The 21,702-nt window shown below is 42.6% G+C and overlaps 1 protein-coding gene across 2 annotated transcripts in view; it reads left to right on the top strand.

Annotated features, from left to right (window-relative positions):
- Window positions 1–21,702, top strand: part of REEP3 (receptor accessory protein 3) — a 179,342-nt gene that overhangs the window by 65,536 nt on the left and 92,104 nt on the right. For both annotated transcript variants that reach the window (XM_077455416.1, XM_077455415.1), the window contains exon 2: window positions 16,131–16,203. In XM_077455416.1, coding sequence (XP_077311542.1) covers window positions 16,131–16,203 — 73 coding nt within the window. The remainder of the gene's footprint in view (window positions 1–16,130; window positions 16,204–21,702) is intronic.

The raw sequence follows: 21,702 nt of genomic DNA, 5'->3' as shown, positions 1-21,702 counted from the left end.
TAAGCCCTTGTACACACGGTCGGAGATTCTGACAGAATGTGTCCGATCGGACCATTTTGTCGGATATTCAGACTGTGTGTGGTCTCCATCGGAGTATCCAACGGACCAAGTTTTCCAACCTGTTGGTAAAATTTTCAGACAAAATGCTCCGATCGGACATACTCCGATCATGTGTAGAGAATTGCGATCGGACAAAGTGCCACGCATGCTCAGATCAAATTCCTACATAAAAGCTATTGGCTACTAGCCTGATGGTAGTCCCGTTGTAACGAAATAACATCATCACCTTCTGAACGATCGGATTTTCCGACAACTTCGTCCGACCGTGTGTATGCAACAGTTTAGGACAAAATCCGTCGGACGAAATCCGACGGATTTGGTTGTCGGAATGTCCGACCGTGTGTACAAGGGCTTAGGGGCATTATTTCCACTAAAGAAATAGTGGTGCTTTATTGACCATCAATAAAAGAACGCTCTTTTCCACTGATCAATAATGTGACAAGGCATTTCTCCTCTGAGAGAGAACAATACAATTTCTACTGCCTTCTTCTCGTTCCTAGGCATTATTACTGTTTGTATAATTTCTTGATTATTCATTAAAATAGTTTTGTCATATAGAATTGGTGTCAAAGAAGCTAAGTAAGTCATATTTATTATTAATTTACTTTTATCTCAACTCACAGTTGATGCTAATGTGCCATAATATGTACATATAATGATTATAAGTAGGGGTTCTAACATTTATGTCAAGGGTTCCTCCATGTTAATAAGGTTGAGAGACTGTTGTAGGAACAGAAACTGCACTGATGTTTTCGGGATTGAAGGTGGCAAAAGCTAAACTTCTTGAGATGTTTTCTATTATTTAGCAGATCTTCTCTTCTTCAATTTTGAAATTTAGATCCACTTTAAATAAATCTGTTTGTATAATCTACTCTGAAGTTTACCTGATTATTTTCAACCCCCTTCCCCCAAGCAACAGGAAAAATGTTTGTAGGCACATTGGGTTCTTGGTGGAATTGGTGAGCCATAAGCTCTCGAAGAACTGATATCAGAAAAAGAGAGATTTAGCCCACCAATGATTTTTTACCTTGTTTTTAGGTACGTGGCCTCAGTCCAAAAATGATAATATTCCAGTGAATGACGTATTTTTCTTCTGTAATCTTTTAAAATACATATTTCCCAACAGCTGGCCGAGGCAGTCTCTTATAACTTTTTGTTGAATGGCACATTTTATGAGCTGTCTGATGTATTGAATAAATCTGGTATGCAAAGCACATGGTCTGTGCCGTGAAGATAAATGACAAGTCCTGTAATGACTACTAGTGAGGAATCTGTGCTGGTGATGCATTATGCATACATAATAGATGGTAATATGTAGTGTTTAGCATTCTTCATTGCCATATTAATCATTCTGCATACAGCATTGTGGCGCTTCCACATTGTTTTAACAGTTATTGTGTCTGGCCTATCCTAAATGGCATGTGATCTTTTGAGACTTGGGTCTGGTAATTAAAATTGGCTTAAGGGGGGGTATGTTCTGTTTTGCACATCTGTATGGACGATGAGCAACATATTTATTCTGAAGCTGGAGTAGTCCATAAAGATATGGTTTACAGTTTGAGTAAAACATGAACTACTGGGTGAAGGGATCCATTGAAGTATATCTCTAAAGTTCCCTATTCTTACTCCTTGGGGAGATTTACCCCCCGCTACTTGTACTGGTGACTATCGTCGCCAAGAATGAAAGTGAGGGGAAATGTACATTTTATGTTAACAGGTAAAAGAAAATCCTCCAATAGGGACAACTGTTATAGGTGGAATTCCCCTTAGATTTCCTGTAACTTCCTGTTGTATCTCTGAGACAGGAAATTAAGAGAAACCTCCCCAGATGGACATCGCAAAAAACAAAACAAAAACTATTCACTATTCTACCCAAAATGAAATGTTTTGGAATTACATGCTCTTTAATGCTTCTATGTAGAGGAGTTTTCTAGAGAATCCAAATTAGAGACCTTTTTAAATAGATTTTTAGATTTTTTTTCCTTTCTAAAACACAAAGGATAACTCACTATTTTTGGAAATACAGAATCATGAGGCCACTTTCAATTAGAATAACATTGGATAATCAAAATGTATTTGCAGGTCTAGAAAGATTTTAAGAACCAGTTAATCAGCTCTATAAAAACAAATAGAGCTGGTGCCCAACTTTCTTGAGCACTATCTACATTAAAGTGTCTCTAAACCCCCAACAGTAAAATCAGTCTGTATAGGAAGTTAAGCATGCTTGTTATACTCACTGTTGAACTTAAGAAGGTTTATCTTCCACACTGTGTAAAAAAAAGGCTGTTTGATCCTCCTTTTCTTTTACTGTCCCCAATTCATCTGCTGTTAGTACAGAGCCCTAGGAAGCACTCCTACCGTATTATCCCTTATTATTCAAGAATAGTAGACTATGATTACAGAAAACAATATGCTGCTTGATGATCTAGAACAGGGGTGTCAAAATAAATTTTAAAGGGGGACCCATCAACATTATGGTTGCCTTTAAAGGGCCAGTTGTATCTGTAAGCCTAGATGTTCACAGCACCCCACTCCCTTTACATCAGATGTCAAGAGCAACCCCACCATCAGAAGTCAGGAGTCCCTCATCCTCCCTTACATCACAGTGCACCCAATTGCCTTGTGCTGCTGTCAGGAAGAAGCTGGGCATGGAGCTGGGAAGCAGAAAGTGCAGGGTCTGGAGGAGGACCTGAGGAGGTCTGGAGTCTGCAGAACACTGAGACCAGGGGAAGTGGAGAGGAGGGGTTACTGCAGCTGCAGAGAGAGGCACAGGATTGGTAGAACGAGTTCTGTCTTCTTCTCTGTTGCCGACTGCAAGGATGGGGAGGGGGCGATATGTGCCTCTCTGTGGCTGCATGCAAAAGTGCAGGATATGGTGGAGGAGTTCTGTCCTCCTCTATGCTGCTGACTGCTGAGACAAGGTGAGGGCAACAATGAGGGGCATTGCCGCAGCTTCAGGAGAGGTGCAGGGCCACATGAAATGGTCTGGATGGCCAGATACAGACCCCGGGCCTTGTGTTTGACACGTGATCTAGAAGGATGCAACTTACTCAAGTATGTAGTATCTTAATTTTCTGTATATTTAGATATGTGACAGTTGTTTTATAAGATCTTTGCTTACAGGATAAAACAAGCTAAGTATTTATGTTTTGTTTAGGGGACCAATAGACAGGAGATAATCGGTCAGATCAAGAAGTAATCTCATATTTGTGGGTTCTAATGGCTGTAGTTCTTCCCTAGTGTTGGCTTTTTTGATCTTAGCTGGAGGTGATTGTAGTGCACTTGCGACCAAGAGATTTGAGTACTGTCCGTGATACTTTTTTTATTTGCACTAACATACAATTTTTTAGGACAAGCTTTCGGGGCAGAAGGGGACATACTCCGAGCGCTTGTTCTAAAAAAAATTATGTTAGTGCAAATAAAAAAAGTATCATGGAGAGTAAGTTGTCTCTGATCTTTGCTCCAAAACTTTTCTTTATCTATTTACATTGACTGGTTGGGCCAAGAGAGCTGGCTAGGGAAGCTTCTGGAACATTGTGAGTTTGGTCCAAGGCCAGACTAATGCTTACGCAATCTCCACAAGCATATGTTTTCCTAATGTGTGTTTGTACCATAATTGTTCACTTTCAGGATTGTTTGCTTTCTAGATCATGCATGACTTAGCAGCCCAGTCCTTAGGGCCTAGTTCATGTTTATACATACATACAGTTTTTATCTTTGCTAACTGAAAGCCTTTTGTTAGGGTATAAGATTGGGGAGTTGGCAATAAAGCAGAGAAGTAATGATTATTAACCACTTGCCGACTGCCGCACGCCGATATATGTCAGCACAATGGCAGCGGTGGGCAAATGGGTGTACCTATACGTCCCCTTTAATTGGCGGGGCTAGCAGGTGCCCGCTGTGTACAACTTGACTGTGCCTGTGGGACCTGTGAACTCAATGTTCCGCCGGTGTCCCGGCGATCGTGTCATGGAGCCGCAGAACAGGGAGATACAAACAAGGCATTTCCCTGTTCTGCCTCATCGTGTTTAACCCCTTCCCTGCCAGTGCCATTTATACAATAATCAATGCATTTTTATAGCACTGATCACTGTATAAATGACACTGGTCCCAAAATAGTGTCAAAAGTGTCCGATGGATCCACCATAATGTCGCAGTCACAATAAAAATTGCAGATCGCCACCATTACTAATAAAAAAATGAATAGTAAAAATGCCATAAAACTATCCCCTATTTTGTAGACGCGATAACTTTTCCACAAACCAATCAATATACGGTTATTACGATTTTTTACCAAAAAATATGTAGAAAAATCATCCTAAACTGAGGAAAATATAATTATTTTTTATATATTTTTGGGTGATATTTATTTTAGCAAAAAGTAGAAAATATAGCTTTTTTTTTTTTTTGCTAAATTGTCACTCTTATTTTGTTTATAGCGCAAAAAATTTAAACCGCAGAGGTGATAAAATACCACCAAAATTAAGCTCTATTTGTGGGGAAAACAGGACGTCAATTTTGTTTGGTCGCAATCTGGCACGACCGTGCAATTGTCAGTTAAAACGACGCAGTGCCGAATCGCAAAAAGTGCTCTGGTCAGGAAGGGGGTAAAATCTTTTGGGGCTGAAGAGGTTAAAACAGACTGTCACTCTAAAGAAAAACTTGTTTTCCCCTATCTTTCCCCCCTTCCCTTGCTCATATTTAGATTTTTTTGTTCTGCAAAAGCACTTCCGCCTTTTCCGTTTAGGCAATAATGTTTGTCCTCTGATTCTGCATGTGCGCAGATGTGCCAAAGGTCTTCAGGGCCGTTGAGAGCCCTGCGGCACATCTGTGCACATGCGGGTTTACCAGGCATGCAGGAAGACAGCGGGACACTTGTGGGACCTGAAGGCTGGGGAGAATCTGTGCACAAGCCAGGCTAAAAGAGATGGTGACACTGGGGATGGGGAAGGGAGTTAGAATCTCAAGGGCACAGGCAGGGGCGTTGCTAGGTCTACAAAAGATCTGAGGCTAGAGCCCATGGCAACGTGGTAAAGAAAGTCATAAGCTTGGGTGGGCATACACATGTATATAATATATGTGTGTGTGTATATATATATATCCCCAGAGAGCCTCCCTTGCATCAGGGTTCCCAGAGAGCCTCCCCCTTGCATCAGGGTTCCCAGAGAGCCTCCCCCTTGCATCAGGGTCCCCAGAGAGCCTCCCCCTTGCATCAGGGTCCCCAGAGAGCCTCCCCCTTGCATCAGGGTCCCCAGAGAGCCTCCCCCTTGCATCAGGGTTGCCAGAGAGCCTCCCCCTTGCATCAGGGTTCCCAGAGAGCCTCCCCCTTGCATCAGGGTTCCCAGAGAGCCTCCCCTTGCATCAGGGTCCCCAGAGAGCCTCCCCCTTGCATCAGGGTTCCCAGAGAGCCTCCCCCTTGCATCAGGGTTCCCAGAGAGCCTCCCCCTTGCATCAGGGTTCCCAGAGAGCCTCCCCCTTGCATCAGGGTCCCCAGAGAGCCTCCCCCTTGCATCAGGGTCCCCAGAGAGCCTCCCCCTTGCATCAGGGTTCCCACGGAGCCTCCCCCTTGCATCATGGTCCCCAAAGAGCCTCCCCGTTAAATCAGGGTCCCCAGAGAGTCTCCCCCTTACATCAGGGTCCCCAGAGAGCCTCCCCTCCCCTTGGGAACCCCTGCAGAGACTTGGGGCTATGGGCCCCAGATATGGGGATATAGCCCCAAAAGCCACCCCCTAGTGACACCACTGGGGACAGGCATTCCCCTTTAATAACGCACAATGCAAGGAAAATTACTGTGATAAGCTATTTCATAATGTTGTAAAATTTTAGTTTAAAAAACAACACAGTTGCCTTTTTTTAGGAAAAGGAATGATCTCTAACATTCAGTGCTGTTCTTTCCTCCTTTTTTCCATTTCCCATTCCCCCACGTCGACAAAACCTTGACGAACAGAAAGCCTGGAGTCTGTCCAACTTCATGCTCTGCTGTGAATTACTATCTGTTGTTGCAGTGCTTTTCTTCAGGTTGCCAAAGCAACAGCAGAAAAGAGAATTAAGGGTTGGGTGGACCTCCTTGTCTAAGTCGCTAGAGACAAAATGAAAATCAGGTTACAAGGGTATAAAGAACACGTGATATGAGTGTGCTGAGATTCAATTAGGAAGTGGGTGTATTTACAAATTGTGCGTACGTTTTCGATGGGGGATAATTATGTGTTTTTACATTTTTTGGTTGGATATTGCCTTTTGCTTGGACTGGTTCCCAAATTGTGATCACAGCATTGTGCCTGCACTGGAAGTAATGGCTTGGAACTGCATCTCAATAAAGAGGTCATGTTTAGCTTATTATTGGGCGGAGGGGCGACCCTTTTTAAGTGAATTATTTACTGTAAGTTCTTTTTACCAATGTCTGTGCTGATTGTGTTTATACTGCAATGTGAGTACAACCCTCGTTCTTAGTACATGTCCGACGACATTGGCTGGTTCAATAGAAACCCTCCGACATTCGGCCTGTGTTTTCGGCAGTCAGTGTTGCCAACCCCCTAAGTGAAATTTACTGGCAGAATGCCAAAGTTTACAAACGGCACCGATTTTTTACTGGCAAAAAAATCATGAAATTTACTGGCAGATCCACATTCTTTATGATGCTTCAAAAAAGTACCTAAAACGACTGTTTTTAGTGCTAAACAGTACAAATATTAATATTTGAACTATAAACGCATAGCTAGTGCTATTAGCAATGCATTTAAATTAAACAAAAGGCAAAAAAACATATTTCTCAATATACATGAATGTTAGGTTACTATAACCCAGCCAGCACAGAGTTCCCCCTTACATCAGAGTCTGCAGGATTCCCCCTTACAGTACAAGGGAATTCTTATGTAAAGGGGAACACTGCAGATCATGATGTAAGGGGGAACTCTGACAAAAAAGACAAGAGATGGTCAGAGGCTGCAGACATGATACAGGAGGTGGACAGAGGCTACAGACATAATACCGGAGGTGGACAGAGGCTGCGGCCATAATACGGATGTGGACAGAGGCTGTAGACATAATACAGGAGGTGGACAGAGACTCTGGACATACTACAGAAGGTGGACAGAGGCTGCAGACATAGTACAGGAGGTAGATAGAGGCTGTAAACATGATAGTGTCCTCCTCATACCCCTCACAGTAGCCTCCTCCTCTGTCCACCATCATATTATTATTATTATAATACAGGATTTATATATCGCCAACAGTTTACACAGCGCTTTACAATATTAAAGGAGACAATACAGTTACAATACAATAAAATACAAGAGGATTAAGAGGGCCCTGCTTAGAAGAGCTTACAACTAGTAGGGTGGGGCAGGTGGTATACAAAAGCTTGTAACTGTGGGGAATGAGTTGATGGAAGTGGTAGGAGAATAGTTGAAGACATGGTAGGCTTCCCTGAAGAGATGGTTTTCAGGGATCGCCTGAAGGTAGCCAGAGTAGGGGATAGCCGGACCAGTGGAGATAGTGAGTTCCAGAGGATGGGAGAGGCTCTGGAGAAATCCTGGAGACCAGCATGGGAGGAGGAGACGAGAGAGCTTGAAAGTAGGAGGTCTTGAGAAGAGTGGAGGGGACAATTTAGGTGACATTTGGAGACAAGATTGGTGATGTAGCTCGGGGCAGAGTTGTGAATGGCTTTGTATGTTGTGGTTAGCAGCACAGCCTGCCCTGACCTGTGGAGAGGTGAAAGGGTCACAGAAGGAGGACACAGCACACTGATGATGTGGAGAATTAATATAATGGTGGACAGAGCACATCAGTCTCTGTCCCCTGCATGCCACGGCTTCACCCTCCCGGCTCCCCGTTATGTCTTCCTCTCACTCTGTCCCCTTTTTGCTATGATATCCCCTCACAGTTTCATTCTCCTCCTCCTCACCCCTTCTCGGCTCCTCCGCCTATGGCGAGTGCGCTACACAAACCGCCGGCCACTGTGGTCTCGATCATCTATTCATAAATGGTGCCATTACGTTACTGCACAAGCAACGCCCAGCTGGGAGCGTACGAGCTCTCCTGAGCCCGGCTGGCTTCGGAACCCATCTTTTTACGGCCACAGATGCCCATAATGGACTTTAACGGGCAGCCCGAAAAAGGGGTTCAATTTACGGGCTGCCCTTAAAGCTACAGGTGGTTGACAACACTGACGGCAGCCAGTCTGACAGAAGCTAGCTGTTCCGCCAGTTTCTGTTAAAGGGGCATGGCTGAAAAAGATCTGCTGACTGTCTCCCGATCAGCACTCTCAGCCAATGGCTAAGAGCACTGACCAGAGTGTTCTGGAGGGGTGCCGTCCCTCTGTCAGAACACAATAGCTCAGCAGGGAAGATCGCTGTACTAACATTGGATTTGTAGTACAGCGACTTCACCCCAAGCTGTAATTTTTTTGTTCATTCAAACTGCTAGGTTGAACAAAAAAAATCTGGTAGTGTGTACGAGGCTTTAAGACTATCCATATACAGATATTGCTTTGTAGACCAGTCTTTTTCAACTGGGGTGCTCTTTGGGCTCTACAGGGTTGCTATGAACAAATACCTCAAGTATTGAGGTATTGTCCAAAAATTGTTAAAAAGCTCTACACTGGGGTCACATAAACTGTGAAACTGAGGGATTAAACTGATGTTTAGAGATGCGTGTATATGCATTGCATGCCATTAATTAAAGTAGAACTACATGCAAAACTTTTTTTTTGATTTTGTGTGAAGTAAGGGAGGGTTATAATCCGAGTTAAAAAAAATTGACATCTGTGGGAGATACTTTCACTTCCTATCCTATAGCCATAGCAGAAAGTGAGAGGAAATCCTCAGTTGTCTATAATTGGTTAAGCTATAGCTTGAAAGAGACACCTATAACTGATCAATATTGTTTTGCTCAGAACAAGATCTGATTGAATCTGCTTGTATAATGTCAGTATCTTTTTGAATACTATCATCCCAATACCATCTCTTATTTGTTGAACATGACTTTTGCACATTCGAAAATATGTATACAGGCCAGATCTATTAATTAAATGGTTGGTTAAGCTGATTTGATTGGTAGAATTTATGGTAATTGGTCATGGATGGCTTAAATAGTCTTAGAAGGTGTATTTTATGGCTTGGTAGGCCACTGGAGAAGTCTATAGGCCTTCATGTGGAGCCACATGCATGCATCAATACTATAATTATAGTAAAAAGTGTGGGACTTTTGAGACACAGCATTTTAGTAAAAAATATAACATTTTATTTTGTTTCCTTAAAATTAAACATATAATGACAGATTTATAGTAAAATGCAATTATAAAACAGTCAGTTCCAACCACTGCAGTAATTTATACAACATAGTCTTTCCGTTCAACATGTTTCTTGGACATGGTCCTCTTCATCAGGAACTAACAGACTTTTATTGCTGCCATCTAAATAGAGTGACAACATTTATTTCAATAAATAATCATGTCAATATAGCATAGTTTCACACATCATACCATACTATGACCCCTCCACAAGGACTGTGACATGTACCCAGATATTTCTTATAGATTCCTCATTGATGATGTCTCTTTAGACGAAACACATCGGGGCGAGCCTGCTGATGCCATTGCGGTAACCTACAGTTTAATATACAAGAGCTTTTTACTTGGTCAAATGTGAGCGTTCCTCTATTTTAATAAATATTCTTTGTTATGCGGATTCACACTATTTTTGGCTGCATCTTGTGAGTGTATGGGAAGGATTCAACCAATTTCCTTTAGAGTTGTTCTTCTTTGCTGGGAGCCACCTGCGGACAGTGTGATCGCTATAAGCTTGTGCCATCACTTTGCACATGTGGATGTTCCTGTCTATCGGTGTGTTTTCACCATAAGTCTTGATGAATCTTTGGGCATATGCCTTGTTGAGTCCAAAAGCTCTGGTAAGCCATCCTTATGTTGGTGGTGGCTTCTCCCATTATCTTCTCCTCACATCTGTCTTTCCACTGATGTCCTAAGGCGGACATTAACTTACCTGGATTTAACATCCCATTCCAGTTTTCCATCCATGGACTGCATTTACTTACCTTTATCACTCTGTGGACTATATTTTGTTCATTCGTTCATGTGTTTGCATGTGTGCTATTAACGTGAATGTTCATTCATTTTTTCACTGTATTATATATGGTTTTATTTAGGGGTGCACCGAATGGGTTTTTTGGTGCCGAAACCGATACCGAAAATGAAAAATACACTAGGCCGAAAACCGAAACCGATACCGAAACAGCACCGATACCGAAAATGACTGTTTTTAAAAAATATTTTCATACATCAGATGGTCAGAGACTGAGGACATATTACAGGAGATGGTCAGAGACTGCGGGCATGGTACAGGAGATGGTCAGAGACTGCAGGCATGGTACAGGAGATGGTCAGAGACTGCAGGCATGGTACAGGAGATGGTCAGAGACTGCAGACATGGTACAGGAGATGGTCAGAGACTGCAGGCATGGTACAGGAGATGGTCAGAGACTGCAGACATGGTACAGGAGCTGGTCAGAGACTGCAGGCATGCTACAGGAGCTGGTCAGAGATTGCGGACATGCTACAGGAGATCAATGCAGCCTCACTGTGCCAGCAGCCTACCAGTGTCCGCCATGTAGCCTGCCTGTGCCTCACCAGTGCATATAAACATACACATATAAAAACGCGCGCACACACACACATATAAAACATACAACACACATATCACACATACATGCGCACATACACACTTAACACACATACATATAAACATGCACACATAACACACATACATATAAACATGCACACATAACACACATACATATAAACATGCACACATAACACACATACATATAAACATGCACACATACATATAAACATATATAACACACACAACACACAGGCATACAAACATATATAGACAGTCTTTAAAATTGGCAGCTGCAGCTCTTTAATCTCCATGCTGGGTACTGCACTCTAGGGGGAGGCAGAGAGCACAGCACACACTGCTAGACGCCTCTGCTTTGGTTTCACTTTCACAGTGAACATCGTGCCCAGCTCCTGCACAGCCGATTTACACATCGGCTGAGGAGACATATGCAGCCACCGCTGTGGAGAGGGGGACTTTAGAGCGAGACCCCACAGGCTGACTGCAGCATAGGTGAGGAGGGAGGGGAGCAGGAGAGCTAAAGATAGGACACCCCCGTGATGGGCGGCACCGGGGGCGGGGCCAAGCCCCGCAAGCCCCGCCCCATTTTCGGCACCAGTATCGGCGGAAATTCTCTTTCGGCTTTTTGCCGAAAGGGCCATTTTCGGCCGATATGTTTCGGCGGCCGAAATTTCGGTGCATCCCTAGTTTTATTCATTATGACCATTCTTATTTAGTGCTGCACATATATTTATAGTTCACACCAGTGATTCTCAACCAGGGTTCAGTGGAACCCTAGAGTTCCTCCAGAGGTTGCTAGGGGTTCCTTCCGCATTGGGCAATTTCTGCCTCTCAGATGAGTTCCCACTCACACCTTTGATCTTTTTAGCTATCTGTAAGTAGGTTAATCTTCCCAATGACCACAAGTGTAAGGACCATTCTTCCCACTGACCATCACACTAATGTATCAGGAGTTGTAGACTTCTAATTTTTAGCAGGGGTTCCTCGAGACTGGAGAACTATTTCAAGGGTTCCTCTGTGTTGAAAAGGTTGAGAAAGGCCGGTTTACACGTTTACTTGCAAATGTCTTTTGCTGTGCTTGGCTGTTATTTCATGTTCTAGGTGACAGCGCGGTATTTTTCAGTTTTTTATAATTTCGCCTCCTACTGACCGCAGGCGCTGTGTAATTGTTTTACTACCACTAACGACCAAGCCTAAGGCTGGCCATACACATCTTGACTTTACAATGACATTCCCCCCGCTCTTCTGTGCTAGTGTACTACTACCCTAGGCATCGACACTCCATTCATGCCAAACTTGAGGCCTGGGGGCCGTATACAGCCCTTTGTCATTTATTGTGTGGTCCTCAGAGGCCTGAGCTTGTGTTTTTGCCTTCCTAGGTACTTACATAAGTCAGTGAAAAATAAATATTCTGTAGACTGGATTAACGTGGAAAGGTTTGGGTTTTCTCACACCATCTTCCTTTTCTCTGTGCTGTCCATACCTTTTTCTTTATGGTTTTATTTTTCTCTTGTCTTCTTATAATGCATCTTGGTAAAGGAATTTTAAATGTGACACAAGTAATTTTTTTCACTTTCAGTGAATATTATATGCGTACCTTTTTACGCACTTTAGGCCCCTATATCATGAAAATTGCCCCCCCGCCAGTCTAACCAGTCCAGTAACTCTGTTGGCTCTTATCCTGCTTTACTCCCAGGGTGTTCTGAACACTGACAAGTCTCCCCCTCAGGTGTCAGAACAAGATTTCATTCCCTCGCACTCTCCAGACACCAGTATTAATATCACATTAATATAAATCTGAATTATTGCTAAATTTTTATTTTTTTTGCTTTTTTATTGTACCATAACGCATTTCCATGAAGAACAATCATAAATGTGTTAGCCTTGAGTCATTTATAAAAGTGACGCTCTAGAAACCAATTCCCTGCACATTTCTGTAAGAACACGCTGTCAAGGTTTTTTAAGGTTAGGCTGCAGTGGAAGAATGCTACATTAATTGCTGTGTGCAGCCGGGAAGCTGAAAGCCGGGCATTTTACTGCCAGACATGGCTAAGCAAGACCAGCCATAAATCTCACAGTGCGGAACATAATAAATTAGATTCAGCTGAAAACAGCTTCTAGATTAAAAAAAAAAAAGTTGCTTTGTTCCAGTCGGTATATAAAATCCATGCACAGCTATTGTCAGACTACAGTAAGATGTTCAGCTAACATTCCCAGTAATGATTTGCGGTGCATTGTGTAGTACATTCGCAGTGTAGCTTTGTTTCATGTGTGTTGCTTCGTGTTGGTTCCTTATGCGGTGAATATATTTCAGAGCTCTGAAAAACAAGGTTTACGATTCAGATTATAGCCATTTCCTTCCTTCCTGGGCTGGCATGTCTGGTGGTGGCTCAGAGTGTGACTGTTCCCTTTCCTTCTCCTTTTTGGTGATTACTAGATGGGGAGCCATAAATGAATGAAAGCACTGGAGAGGAGAAATAATACCAATACATTAGTATTATTGTTTTCTCTTACAGAATAGCTCTGTTTAATAGGAAACTATTGTATTCCTCTTTATACCCCTAATGAGATGAACCCCCAGGCACAGGACAACATAAAAAAAAGCTCAGGCTGCAATATTTAGTATTAATTCAGAGCTGCTCTTCACAATACTTTATTTTCACCACAAGTCTTTGGGGTTTACCAACACCCAGTAGGTGACACAGGGAGAGAAAGTAAGGGTCTAATGACATAGAAAAAATAACTCTTCCCCACCCTAACCAAAGGGAGAACATTTTTTGGCTTGAGTAAGTCTTTAAAGTGACACTAAACTCGGGTTGCAGAAACAATCAATGCAGGCATTTATTCTTACTCAAAAAAGTACTCTAGTTAAGGTGTGGGGCCCATGGTGGTCCTATGCTCTTCCAACTTTGCACCCAACCAGCCTAGGCCATTCTAACTGACCTCTACCTCTTCCGGCCTGGAGGAACCCTTTTCTCTCCAACCCTGATCTTCCTTTTCCTTCTCTGTCTTCTCTTCTCATCTCTTGTTTCCCTCCTTGCCCTCCCCTCCTTTTGTGTTTTTTTGTGTTTTGTCTTGTCTCCCCCTTGTTTGGTTTTTCTGTTGTTTGTTCGTATGAGTTCAGTCCAAGCTTTGTTTTTTTTTAAATGTCTGGACTGCTCCATACCCCAACCCCTGAGCAATTAATGCTCAGCCATCCTAAGTTGACCCTTGGCCTTGGCCTGAGAGTTATTGTTGTTCAACAGTTCATTATACAAAACATGTTTTCAATGTGTATTCTTACGTTGTGTCATGATATGCTTATGGCCCATCGCCCTTGAGTGGAATCATCTCAGCTAATTTTGTTTCCTATCTATAACACCCAGTAGGTGACACAGGGAGAGAAAGTGAGGGAAAATCTCTCTTTAGGTCTAATGACATAGAAAAAAATAGCTTTTCCCCATCCTGACCAAAGGGAGAAATTTTTTTGGCTTGAGTAAGTCTTTAAAGTGACACTAAACTCGGGTTGCAAAAACAATCAATGCAGGTATTTATTCTTACTAAACAAAGTACTCTAGTTAAGGTGTGGGGCCCATGGTGGTCCTACGCGCTTCCAACTTTGCACCCGACCAGCCTAGGCCTCTCTAACTGACCTCTACCCCCTCCGGCCTGGAGGAATCCTTTTCTCTCCAACCCTGATCTTCCTTTTCCTTCTCTGTCTTCTCTTCTCATCTCTTTTTTCCCTCCTTATCCCCCCCCTTTTGTGTTTTGTCTTGTCCCCCCCTGTTTAATTTTTCTCTTGTTTGTTCGTATGAGTTCAGTCCAAGCTTTGTTTTCTAAATGTCTGGACTGCTCCATACCCCAACCCCTGAGCAATTAATGCTCAGCCACCCTAAGCTGACCCTCGACCTTGGCCGGAGAGTTATTGTTGTTCAACAGTTCATTATACAAAACATGTTTTCAATGTGTATTCTTACGTTGTGTCATGATATGGCCCATCTCCCCTGCATGGAATAATCTCAGCTAATTTTGTTTCCTATATATCTCAATAAAACATTTTTACCATAAAAAAAAGTACTCTAGTACTCTCAGCCTCCTTCAAATCTTAGTCGTTAGAAAGTACTTCAAAATTTCATATACTTTTAACATTCAGTTTTGTGTGTGAATGGAATTAAAGTGGTTGTAAACCCTTACAAACCACTTTGACCTACAGGTAAGCCTAGATTAAGGCTTACCTGTAGGTCCAAGAAATATCTCCTAAACCTACACGGTTTAGGAGATATTTGCCAAAATACAGGCACCGCTGTCTACGGCGCATGTGCCGTAGACAGCGGCGCGCAGGCTCACTGAGTGCGCCGCTGTCAACGCCGATATGCCGCGAGCGGCGGCTCCCATGCGCATGCGCGGGAGTGACATCGCGGCTTCGTCGAATGACAGCGCTGGAACTGCGAGACCCACTGAGAAGATGGAGGCTCCGTACACAAGGGGACAGCGGTGAGTTCGCTGGCTCCTGTGTCAGGTAAGTGACACATAATGGACTACTATGCGATGCATAGTAGTCCATTATGCTTTACCTTTGCAGGGAATCAAAGAGGAAGTAAACCCTGATGGGTTTACTTCCTCTTTAATAACACAAAAATGACATATACTAAAATGAGTTTATTCGGGAAGAAATTTCCATCCTGCTCCCACTAACCATTAGAAAATTTAACAGATGTTTTGAAAATAAAAATGTAATGTTTGTCCAACTCTAATCAAGTCACATGTCCTCCAGACCTGGGGTGCTGGGTTACATAGGCACAGTTTATATACTGTATGTGATTATTAATGTACCGTATATACTCAAGTATAAGCCGACCCGAATATAAGCCGAGGCACCTAATTTTACCACAAATATTGGAAAAATGTATTGACTCAAGTATAAGCCTAGGGTGGGAAAGGCAGCCGCTACTGGTAAACAATGCCCATCTGCAGCCTCACTGTGCATCTGAAGCCTCACTGTGCCCATTTGCAGCCTCACTGTGCCCATCTGCAGCCTCACTGTGCCCACCTCTACCTTTGACTACAAACAGCGGGTGTGTCATGCAACTGCATTCTTAGTTCGGCGGCCGTCCACTGTAACAAAGCCCCGCCTCCTCCTCGTCCACGATAGATGGATCACTGATTCAGTTTCCCAACATTGTATCAGTGTTCAGTGTTCTGTCTATCATTGATGAGGATTAGGCAGGGCTTTATTACAGTGGAATGCCACCGAACAGTTAAAACTGCATGAGACAGCGGCAGACCCTCACTTGAGTATAAGCCAAGGAGGGCTTTTTGAGCATAAAAAATGTACTGAAAAAGGCGGCTTATACTCGAGTATATACGTTATATGCTGTGCTTTCGGTTTATTTTCTTGGTATTGTGCTATAACTGTTTCTTCCTTTCCTTCTTTAGGCTGGTGTTTGGGATGATGTACCCAGCATATAACTCTTACAAGGCTGTGAAGACGAAAAATGTGAAAGAATACGTAAGTAGAACAACCCATAAGCTTTAATTTCTGTATTTTGTTTAGAACTTAAAAAAAATAGCTCTTCCAGTAAGGCCTAATTTACACTTGCGGTCTAGGGTGGTGGGGGGTGGGGGGGGGGGGGGGTGATATGGTGGTTAACCCCTTTGTGCTGGCAGATTAGAGACTTATGAATTCATGTGTACTTTCAAAGAAGTGGGGTTTATTCTTCTCAGCCATTGGTCAGCATAAGATTCAATAAAAGTTTATTCTGATTGGTGGCGTGAAGTAAATAGCTTTTATTCTTAGTAAGAACATGTTGATGCCTAAAGCTGGCCATGCATGGTTTGAATTTCATCTGATTCCTGTGAATCGGTCAAAATTCAAGCCATCGGTGGACCCGCCAACACCACCCGGCTCAAAAAACTTCAATTGAGAAATCAAAGGAGCTGTACAGAAAATAGTCAGATAAATGTTGAAGAGCCAAACAGTTGCAGTCACTGTTCAGGTGGGTGCCAGCTAACAGAATACAATAGCTAGCAAGGGAGATTTGTAGCATTGGTGGGGAAATCTATGGATTTCAAACGCTGTATACCTCCCAAGGTTGCCTTCTGTGGTTGTACGTGTTCATATGCAGTAGGGCTGTTATACAATTATATAATTTACCAAATTTTATTGTACAACAATCTCTGCACCTGATCACTCCGATTCTAGAAACATTTTATAATCAGATTTGTATTTCTTGTGTTGAATCTCTGTTGAGCATCCAAGCAGCAATCAGTCTGAGTGCTCATTTGCATAGTAGTTTTTTTTGCAAATAGTGGAGTTTTTTTTTGTGTTAGCTGGCAGTGATGACTTTTACTAGTCAAATGTAACATTGTTAGTTCCAGGTGTTAACACTTTACTTTCCCTTTCATTACTATAGCTTATGTTAGAATGCCTCCATGTTAGAACACTTGATGTTGTAATTGCTTTGACCAGAAAATTACAATTTTATTTGGCATTTTAGTAAAAAATGTAATAAAAAAGTTAGCAGTAGAAGACGTGAATGTTCCCAGGAGTTCATTCACACCAACCTGTATGCTAACACTCTACAGGCTGGAGACTGTTGTGTTGTGGCGGTGAATCCTGTTTTACTTTATTTTCCTTCTCTTTTTTTTTCAATTTTATTGACCTGTTGCAAATTGAATCTTCATTAAAGTCTATGTACCGCAACATGTTCCAGGGTGCTGTGGTGCAGTGGCGAACAGTGAGTTGTGCTGTATAAAAATGCAGCATGTATGCCAGGGATATGCAATTAGCGGACCTCCAGCTGTTGCAAAACTACACATCCCATCATGCCTCTGCCTCTGGGTGTCATGCTTGTGGCTGTCAGAGTCTTATTATGCCTCATGGGACTTGTAGTTCTGCAACAGCTGGAGGTCCGCTAATTGCATATCCCTGATGTATGCAGTGCATTGTTGCATTGTAGTTTGTACAGGCCACAAAGAAAACAATTCAACAAGAGCAACGCAAAAAATATGAACGAGCCCTAATAAAACTGAACAACTCCAGACCAATGGCTAAATACATAGAATAAATACCCATATGGCAACTGTATTAATTCAACACATCTTATTAGCAGACAGCTTACAGTTGTAGGGTTTCTGGTCAGGTAAAGAACTTGGAGATTAAAGTTTAACTCCAGGTATGATATTTATTGCATACTTACATTGGTCCAGCTTGGCACAATGTAAGTATGCATATCATAGGCGTGCACATGGAGCGTGGCAGGTGTGCTTGGGCAGCACAGATTCGCCCTGTTACCCAGGACCCCATTCGGAACTATGCCATTCATAGAATGCCTTGTATTTTTTTAACGAATATAAGACATTTTCTGATTGGACATGGTGAAGAGCAGGGGTGGTGACATCCCAATCTCCACTTCCTCCAATCACAGAATGCCTGGTATTCACTGAAAAAAATACAGGCTGTATGAACAGTCATTTCTGAGTGAGTGACCCCCTGTGGTCAGTATGCAGTGGGACAGCTGCTCACACAGGACCAGGAAGATCTTGACTATCACTGGAGTTCAGCTTGAATGCTTATGTATTATATATATTGAGGTCTGGACTGTCACCATTGCTCTAAATAAATCAGCGCACAGAATTCCCAAGGACAAGGAAGCCAGATGGTCTTGCTTTTGCATGTAAAGCTTGTGGCAGCACGAACATTCATATAAGAACATAGCTTCTTGCCAACAAAAATTGAGCAAAACTCTGTCTCTGTCCTCAGAGCGGTAATTTTTGCTGCGGATTGCTTTCCATATCCCATGTGTCTCAGAGTTTTGGCAGGACATTTGTTGGGTCTGAGGAAAACCGGCTGTAGGATTCTGAAGACTTCAGAAATGTGGGCTTTTATCGTAATCGTAGAGTGAAATGTTTGTGCTTTTACTTTATTTGTTATGACTGTATCAGTTTGTTTTTTTAATCCTCTTTATTTAGAAAATAAATCTTTGTTTCATGTCTGGATCTTACTTGGTTTGTTCAAAAATACATTTGCTTTGAGTCTTTCAGTCGTATATTTCATTCTGTGCCCCAGATTTGGGATTTGTAGCCCTGTTATCATACAGCAGTGATTCTCAACCAGGGTTCCGTGGAACCCTAGGGTTCCTCCAGAGGTTACTAGGGGTTCCTCCAGCATTGGGCAATTTCTACCTCTCAGATAAGTTCCCACAACACCATTGATCTTTTTAGCTATCTGTAAGATTATTCTTCTCAATGACCATAAGTTTGAGGACCATTCTTCCCACTGACCATCACACTATTGTATCATGAGTTGTAGACGTCTAATTTTTAGCAGGGGTTCCCCGAGACCGGAGAACTATTTCAAGGGTTCCTCTGTGTTGACAAGGTTGAGAAAGGCTGTCATACAGTATCCATACTAGCATGTCAATGTCTCTTTTATTGTTATACTTGGTCTTTAAAATGTGGGTCATATTCTCATAGGCTATAGTGTTACCCCATGTTCAAGGTGCACATTACAGCCATCTCTGATTTTGAGATGAACGCTGAAACCTGTAAAAAAAATGTGCACTGACTGCGTCAAAAAACCGCCTATAGTTTTTGAAACATTGCAGTTGATTTTAATGAAGGTTCAGGTGAAGCCTAGAGCACGTATCATGCCCTAAAATTCTTAACGCAGTGCAAAGCTAACATAGCTGAGGCTATAAATGGTTAATACAGCTCACCCAGAAAGCACACGTTAGTGCAGTAAATAGTTTGTTTAGGGCCAGCTTGGCCCAAAGAAACTGTTTCAAAGATAAGTTCCGCTTTTGACAAAAATTTCTAAATGCACTTTTTTTGCAGGTAAAAAAAATGTGCATTTCTTATTTTTTGTTGCAGGAGCCTGTAAAGCATTGCACCAGCGAAAAGGCAGTTCGCTGATGTCATGTTGGACTCCAGCAGACCTGTCAGCATATCTGCTTGCTCGTACCTGATACGGGCAAGCAGATCACTTACTGACAGGAAGAATCAATCAATTAACACAGCATTTAATGCACTGTGATAGTTCATTGAGAACCACAAGCCAACAGCCATTAAGTGACATGGGCGGATCCCTGCACGGCCACATTTTTTTTACATTTTGACAGCTGGAGGGAGGAAAAAAAACCCCGATAGCTGTTAGAGTCTGGGATTGGGGGATTGAGGGCCAGTCCTTACATATTACACCCTTATGTTGATCATTTGAGCGTCTTCGTTTAAAGAGACATAATGGAAAATCTTTCTCAATCAGCAGTTGCAACCACTGAGTAATGTATTCTGACCATGGCAGGTTCTGCTTTCAGGAAGCAATGTCCCCTATCTATCTTGTTTGTGTAATGGAAAAATCTGTTAAGCAAGCCATAGATGTTGCAGTTTTCTTTCCTGCAACCACAGATTACTAAGTACCTACTGAGGAAGTCTAACAAGAGGGCGCCACGCGTCTCGGAGGGAGGAGCTGTGCCCGTGACGCCACCTCTGTACTCCAATGGAGTGGTGAGCCAGCTGATGTGGTCCCCAGAAAGCACTTTTTAACATTGTCTTGTAAGTGTGTTTTAGTGGGGACTTTTTAATAAAGTGTCAAACGGGGGAGCACTATGTATCTGTTTGTTACATGTCTGTGGAGAGAGAGTATATCAAGGTCCAGGAAAAAAAAAGGTGATCACCCCAGGAGATTAGAACAAGCTATGATGATGAAACTGATTGTTTCATGCTGGAGGTGAGCAGGTTTTTCACCTGGTGTGGGGAGAATGCACACAATTGGAAGAGAGAAAAATTATAGAAGAGCACCGGGGGTGGTTGAGCATGTTTTCCTATACACCACCGCATAGGATTGCTTGGGATTCAAAGTACTTTTTCAATTTTAATTTTTATTCTATTCACATTTGGAGAGACTGTGCCACATAATATTATGTTTATATTAATATGAATAATGGGCTTTATCGCATGTTTACTTGGTTGTGCTGAGCGAAATGTTGAATTAATTTACAATTTATGGTGTGAAATCGCAAAAGAGTGTCCAGCTTGCAACTGTCTTTACTTTGTTTTACTTTATTTGTTTTGTTTGTTTTGGATTGAATTTACACACTAGATTTTTATTATAGACGTTAAAAGCCGCATATTGCACATGCGTTTAGGCATGTCTAGTGTTTGAGTGCTAATGCATTCTATTGGCCAGAATATTTATTCTGGTCATTGGAATGCATTAACGCTCAAACACTAGATCCATCCAGTATTTAGGCGCATTTAGACGCGTTACGTGTTTTTTCTGTTCTCCTGCTCCTCTCCTGAATGCGTCTTTATTGTTCTTTTTTTACACTATTACGAATTGAATGCGGGTTTCCCCGCATACAGTTCACATGTCAGGAGACTGTGACTGGTTCTCTATGGAGCCAGTTCACACAGCTTCAGAATGACTGCGGAGCACATTGCACAAGAGTCCTGTGCGTCTTCTGGTCCATTTCGGGTTTGAATTCAGCCAAAATTCAGACCGAAATCGGACCTGAAACGGTGAACAAGGGATGCACTTGGACCCCTGCTGTGAGTCGCTCCATACGGCAGTGTGAACCCAGCTTAAATGCTGCTCTTCTAATGCGCCTGTATGTTTGCATGGGCACATAGGGGCTTCATAGAGATTAAGGATGAGCTCAGGCGTGTTCGTATGGTCCACGCGCAGAGCCCGACAGGAATTCGCTGTAGCGCTGTGCTAATCACAGGCAGTGAGACATTGCGCCGATGCGCGGCTGCAGAGATCTGGAAATGTCTCACTGCCTGTGATTAGCACATCGCTGCGCTGACTTCCTGGCGGGCTCTGCACATGGACCATATGAACACCCCTGAGCTCATCCCTAATAGAGATACTAAAGGCTGAAAAAAACAAAAAAAACAAACATTCAATGCTTGTAAAATCAGAATTTGTTAAAGGGGTTGTAAAGGAATTTTTATTTTTTTAAATAACAAACATGTTATACTTACCTCCACTGTGCAGCTCGAGTGGCCC

The sequence above is a fragment of the Lithobates pipiens genome, unplaced genomic scaffold (genome assembly GCF_037356315.1).
Source record: "Lithobates pipiens isolate NorthernLeopardFrog02 unplaced genomic scaffold, aLitPip1_a1.2 Scaffold_25, whole genome shotgun sequence".
Classification (NCBI taxonomy): domain Eukaryota; kingdom Metazoa; phylum Chordata; class Amphibia; order Anura; family Ranidae; genus Lithobates; species Lithobates pipiens.
The sequence above is the reverse complement of the archived record's forward strand: the minus strand, read 5'-3'. Positions and strand labels throughout refer to the sequence as shown.